At 30.4% G+C, this 6,907-nt stretch overlaps 1 protein-coding gene across 3 annotated transcripts in view; it reads right to left on the reverse strand.

Moving 5' to 3' along the window:
* Window positions 1–6,907, reverse strand: part of Hr38 (Hormone receptor-like in 38) — a 107,254-nt gene that overhangs the window by 2,942 nt on the left and 97,405 nt on the right. For all 3 annotated transcript variants that reach the window (XM_014434654.2, XM_014434653.2, XM_014434652.2), the window contains exon 8: window positions 2,568–2,746. In XM_014434654.2, coding sequence (XP_014290140.1) covers window positions 2,568–2,746 — 179 coding nt within the window. The remainder of the gene's footprint in view (window positions 1–2,567; window positions 2,747–6,907) is intronic.

The following is a 6,907-nucleotide window of genomic DNA, read 5'->3' on the forward strand; positions in this document are numbered from 1 at the left end:
GTTTTTATGCCGACAAAAGAAATTATTTTAAGTTAAAAAAAACCCCAGCTGGTACCTCTCATACATATCACCTTAGTTGGGGATAAACATGGTCGATGCGGGTGATCACGAATAAATCACCTTCTTGCACAATCATTGTTTAAGAAACAGGACTTGCTTAAAAAGTGCTGAACCCCTGACCCTTCATAGTTTGTAGCGGTACAGACTTTTTTAAAATTATATTTAAGAATTAATTAATTAAAGTAATAAATTGTTGTGCTATTATTTACAGGGTTTTAAAGTTCTAACTTTGCTTTTGTAAATATTATGATGTAAATGAGATGTAATTGGCAGTTATGAACAAAATAATAAAAAGCTGCTAATGATTGCTATTCCATGAGCACCCAGCCCCGATGATATTGACAATGGCCTGCCCCCGATAAAAGACAGGCTCCAGCCAAGGAATTCCACTTTATCCAGGAACTCCCCCTGCCTTTGTTGTTGTATATTATATCCGCTTCTCGCGTCTCTCAGATTAGAATTTATAATGTGGGAAATTATTCAGCGATTTAAATCTTATCTCTGCTGTTGTATTCCTCACCATGTCTGGAAACATGTCGCTATATGTGTGTATACCCTTTTTTGTTATTTTATTTATTCCTTTGAGAAAATCCTGTTTGGGCTAGAAAAATGACCTTTTGTTCGATCGGAACTACTCATTCAATAGTTCGTTTTCGCTTTTCGATATTGACAGAGACATTACTCATAACATGTGTTATCACGATTATGGCAGTGACATTACACCGACTTTTTCAAACTCAATAAAATTTTTGTACAATTTGAAACCAAAATGATTTCTCTACGATCATTACTTTCCAATAAACAGCGCTCCAAACATTGACAACTTACTCCAAGTAGTCAACAAAAATTTGGTCCAATAAAGAACTAACTTCAACATTAAACAAGGAGTGTTGGTTGGGGATAGGGTAGTTGGTAAATTTAATAATATTTATAGTATATTTATATATTTATAATTTGCCATCATTTTGATCCACGTACAAAATCCAAAACCTAGACCCTTACCTAAATGGACGAGAAACACAAGATTTATTAGGAAAATCAGATATTTTTTATTTTCTAAAATCCATCACATTGAATAGTTATAAAAACAAATACACTTTTTATGAAATTTGAATTGTTTTGCATCTAAATATGATTGTCATTATTCAAAATTAGAATCCCATCAATTGAAAATTCCTAAGTATAATTTTTTCTCAAAATAATTGTTTTACTGAACTTATTTATATAATTTATATCCTCGCTTTTTTTTTTTTTTTTTTTTACTCTAACGTCTGTTTTTCCACTTTTGTACCTGGTAAAAATATAGCTTTTATAATTTATATTTATAAGCCATAGGTACTTTAATATTCTTTATCCATTGAGCCGTTGAAAGCAAAAATGGTGTAAGTCATTCTGTTATAATGCCCGTAAATAGTTGAGTTTGCTTTTGACTGAGAAAGATGTTATTCCATACCAAAATCTTCATAGAACTACCCCTAAAGTGTTGAGTATCTCAAAACACCAGTTTTGACTTCTCTACCACTTTTCTTCTCAACGGCTTAATGAGTGCTTCTTTTATATAGAATCACTATTCTTTTCTTGTTTTATTTTAATAAGATAATTACTGTCTTACTTTGTAAATACATATTGGAAAATTAAACCTTACAAAAATAATTCTAATCAGTTTCGGAGAAGGAAACTACGTATTCATGGCCCTTAGTCAGCGGTATCTAATTACAAACTCATTATCTCTAAATTTTAAGCGAAACAGGGGGATGCAATAATCGATCGCTGGTTCATATAGATTTTTCTTTTCGACAAAAATAGCCTTAAGCCTCGCGGTAGCATGACACCTATTACACCTGGACATGAGGCGGAAACACGGGCTCACGTAAGGAAAACAATTTGATGGCCAATGAATTGTTAACCCGCCTAATAAAGTGATAGAACACGAAAGAGGTGGAATGGGCAAAGAAAACCACAGCTGAATTATTGAAACTATTGCTCACTGAACATCCAATACCTGATTGCCATTGAATAATGTAGTAGTGGGTACCAGGCGAGCTGTCCAGCCAACGTTGAAATCCCAACAGATGGCTTTTTGTATGCCGAGGCAATTTTGAAACCACTTCCGATCGAACATCCAAAGCTAAATAATGGTCACTTCGGCTTGTAAACAGTAGTGCATATTAAGGATGATTAGGTATATACACAAACATGAAACTATAGCGTTTTTTTTTTTTTTTGTTATTATGGAACATCTAAGAATTTTTTAACATCGTTGCTGTTTTAGCATTTCACTGCGTACCTAATAAAATTAAAATATAACATAGATCGCCGAGCAACTTCACAATATAATCCTCTAGACAACTAACTTGTTCAACTGTGATCGAAAATACACCTTTCACTGGGATATTAGCCATCATTTGGTTCCCATCAATTAACTATATCAAAGATCTGACTCGATCCCTCAGAACGGAAAGCCTAACATTAACTTGTTCAACATGAATGACTGCTCTGGGGGTTACCTGTCACTAGGGTGAGAGCTGCAAGGCAGGCGAAAGAGGATATGTCGACCTCCATCTGGTGAAGAGATTGACAGAACTCGAGGATCGAATGAAGCCAATCTCCGAGGCTCCTCTGGCACTGACTCCGGCTCAGGACAACACCGTTGCAGAAAGTCAATTTGGTGTCCACAAGCCTCGTCCTGAAACAGAACGTGATTCGTGCTTACAAATATATTAATTTATGAGTTATATATTATTTTTATATTTATATGTAAGAGCTGATATAATGATTCCATCCACACACACTAGTATTTAAAAATTGTTAACATTTTTCTGCCAACCATGAGACGCATGCGTGGTACGAATTTTTTGTTCCAAATTCGGTACCCCACTAGCTCTTGACGTAAAACATGGTAACTAACAAAATGAAAACAATAAAAATGTTAAAATATTTATAGATTACAATATTTACCTTCCACTAAAACTTAGTATAAACATTTTTCTCTTAAGAAAATAAAATTTCCTTTAGATTTTTTCCACAATTTATGAAATTATCATTAAAAAAACCGGTGATGCCAAAAGCTTCAATATATAGAAAAATTCTGTTACCATGTTTTACGACCGAAACATTGATTTTAATTTTTTTTTTTCTGGTATTGCGAGGTATCACTTAAGGGACAATATATAGTTTTAGTTTATTCTAAATTTTCAAATGGCTTATTAAATGGTTATTGCGTTTCATTGTGCTATTTATGAGTTAGGATTTTGTTTATTTAATTTTTAATTATCCATTTATATTTATTTAGATAATGATTTGCTACTTTGTTGAGTAGAAGAAGAGTTGACAGATTTACACATTTAGACCTAACTGCCTTTGCCAATAAGTATTTTTAATCTTTGATCTGGATACTTGATAGTTTAAATATAGTCGTAAGTATTTATCGACAGGTGCAGTTTGATTTCTTGACTAAATAAAGCATTGGGAGAATATCATTTTGGAAGTGGGGAGCCACAGTGGATGATTTGTTGCCCTGGAGGGCACGCGGGGATCAGATCCTAATGTGTTAGGTTCAGAGAAAGTTTCTTCCCAAAAGCCATTTATATTCCATGATTACAGGGGCTCATCGTAAATCCTGCATTGTGCAATCGCTACACATGAAGAATGGATTAAAGCGAACAATTTAATTTATATTTTAATTTATTAGCACGATATGTCATCTCTGACGAAGATGAATCAGTTTCTATAAAAAAAAAAAATAAAAAAATTACGAATGATGGTGAAATGTCTCGGTATGATTATTTCATTAATACCGTTTTAAATTCAATCTTGTTCCAATTATCATAAAATGAATAGCGTTATGCGTTGTTCAGGCCATTTTCAATGATGACCCCATCTGAGTTCAATAGCATTTAGCTTAGGTGTTCTATATTTGACTGTTAGATGCTTCGGCGGCCTGTAACCTTTTTTTATTTATAATACCTAATATAAAGAACAATATTGTCATGTGTATTTTTTTGGATAATGGATAACAAGACTATTATTGTAATTATTTTTTGCTAAAGAGAATAGGAATAAGGTTTCTATTTTATGAACTTTTCCTTGTTATATACATATATATAATACCTATTCTTGTTTCTTTGGCAATCTAATAATACTTTTGGTCAATCCTTAAAAATTTTATTTTTAAATAAAATTAGTGCATATTTATAATTATTATTATTTTTGTATTAGAATTTAGAATTTGGTATACATGGCAATCTATTTATTTATTTATCTATCTACAATAAATTTATTAAATTAATTTTGTAACACCAATTGATAATTTAATTGACTTTCGAATTTATCCTTCGATTTTTTTTACATACGATTCATATATTTATATACTTTATATATTATATTACTAATAATTATATATTATATGAATATGCTATTATTTTTTAGTTATTTAAAATATAATTTTCTTTACAATAATGAAGATAATTATTATTTATTGGATAAGGATATTTATTGCGGTCGGTTGGAGAAATAAAAGGACGTTTAACAGTAGGCTGAGAGCTGGCTCGGACTCTTGCGAAATTGAAATGATCACAAATTAAAATATAATTTTCTTTACAATAATGAAGATAATTATTAATTATTAATAAATATTTTTTTAATTATTATATTATATGTTAAGTTTAAAAAATTCGTTTTTGATTAGTGTGTATTTTAAATTATTATAAAGAAAAGTATATTTGAAAATATTTTAGGATTTCGTTTTAATGCAATCAATATCCGCCATATTTTCTCGATTGGTTTTTGTATCTTGTAAAATATTATTTATAACTACACTTTTTCGCATCTAGTAAAAAAAGCACTTTTTTGTATGTTTCTCCTGATTTTCAGTTTTTTTTCCTTACCCTCCGTTGAAAAAAAATGAGGAATAAATAAGTACAGGTGATTTAGTTGAAGAACGGCCATACCACGTTGAACACACCGGTTCTCGTCCTGATTTTCAGGATTTAAAAATCCCAATATACCTGAATCGTTAATTATCGATAACAGGATTCAAAGCATATTTAGACTACTAAAAATCGGAAACGTAATCGTGAAAGAAAATCATTCGAATATTTTACTTTTTATGTGTTAAATATTAAGTTTTTTCTTGTTAGAATTTAGAATTTAATGAATGAAAATTTTGAGTATGCTCTTATTTTTACTGTAGATATGGGAGTACTTTAATATTTTTATGAAATTAACTAATATCCTAGTACTTTAATTGTTATAGCATCTGTCTCTAAAATTATCGGTATAAATTTTGTTTAAGGTGTTGTATACTTGTATAAACATGGCCCCCTGACGTAACATACACCGGTTAGATTACCGCTTCTCCAAAAGTCGCTTGGCTCCGATGTCATCACACCCGGTATCTTCTCGCTGGATATTTATTGCGGTCGGTTGGAGAAATAAAAGGACGTTTAACAGTAGGCTGAGAGCTGGCTCGGACTCTTGCGAAATTGAAATGATCACAAATTACAGGTTCTCGGCGTGGTGGTAGCCCAACAACCCGAGGAAGCTGCCGGCTAAAATCTTCGGTTCCGCAACTTTCGATGCCGATGAGTCAGCTATTGTAGTAACGATCTACAGGAGGAGAGATGACTGTCTATTAGCTCATGGAAACTATCTTTTACTTACTATCAATTATGCTGTTAATTTAATTTTCCTCGTAGGAGAATTAATAGTTTGAACATTTTAATTTAAAATATATATTATTCATAAGATGTCATAATTTCATGAATTATAAGACTTAATAATAGTTACATTTTTGCAAATATGTTATACGTCGCTTAAGCTGTGTTACTTGACAAATCTAAAAAAAATATCATAAAAAGAAGAAAATAAACACATCATCGAAAGAATTGTTGAAGTCGAAAAATATTAATATTAATAACAATAGATACATTGTTCAAAACGATAGTTATGACAAAATATTCTTAGAAGGGCGCATTTTTTATATGTTAATTAAATAGTATGAACAGACTTAAAAGCTTTTTTGATTTAACTTGAAAGCATTTAATTTCAACTACCTTAAAAGGAAATAAAATTATTGTAATCGTCTCCTGATCCATTAAAATTAATTTTATAGAAAAATGAATTTTAAATAACCCTCGTTGTGATAATACTGGGTTATTTTCGATGAAAAATTGGATAGCGTTTAGTTCTGTGGCTTGAAAACAATGATCTGCCGTCGTTGAAGCTCGATTAATAAAATTACAAACAGATTCAAACAAATTTTAATGTGTCTTTTTATGCGTAGATGACCTGTTTGGTATTTCTGGTTATATCATCACTAGTTATTATTGTAAATAAAATATTTTTTAGTTAATTGCTTCATAATTTTTTTTTTTTTAATCCAAGCTCAAATCATTCTCACGCTTAGATGCAAACTTGCTAGTTGAAATGAAATATGTTATTAATTTTTTATATTTTAATGGAAATTATAATAAATTGATATTATAATAAAATACATTAAATCATAGTATATAACGTATTAGCCTCAAATGAATATATAAAATAAATTAATTGAAAGAGACAAAATGGAAGAAACGTGCGTTCACGGGTTTATGTTTTGATATGAATATTGGGTTCTTGTAATATTTTTTATTTTTTTGAAAGGTAGCGAGTCAAGTTTTCACACTAGATGATAAATGTTTGTTCATTTTATAAAATAAATAATTATAAATTAAATATAGCAGACATTAGATAAGTGTTTTGTATATAAGTGGTTCAAAAATATTTCTGAGAATAACATAGAGTGGAGGTTTGGAGGGAGACTACAGTTTCCATTATTGATAAAAAAATTAACTTTTTCGATAGATTA

This window comes from Halyomorpha halys, unplaced genomic scaffold (assembly GCF_000696795.3).
Source record: "Halyomorpha halys isolate HHAL.00 unplaced genomic scaffold, Hhal_1.1 Scaffold1405.1, whole genome shotgun sequence".
NCBI classification, from domain to species: Eukaryota; Metazoa; Arthropoda; class Insecta; order Hemiptera; family Pentatomidae; genus Halyomorpha; species Halyomorpha halys.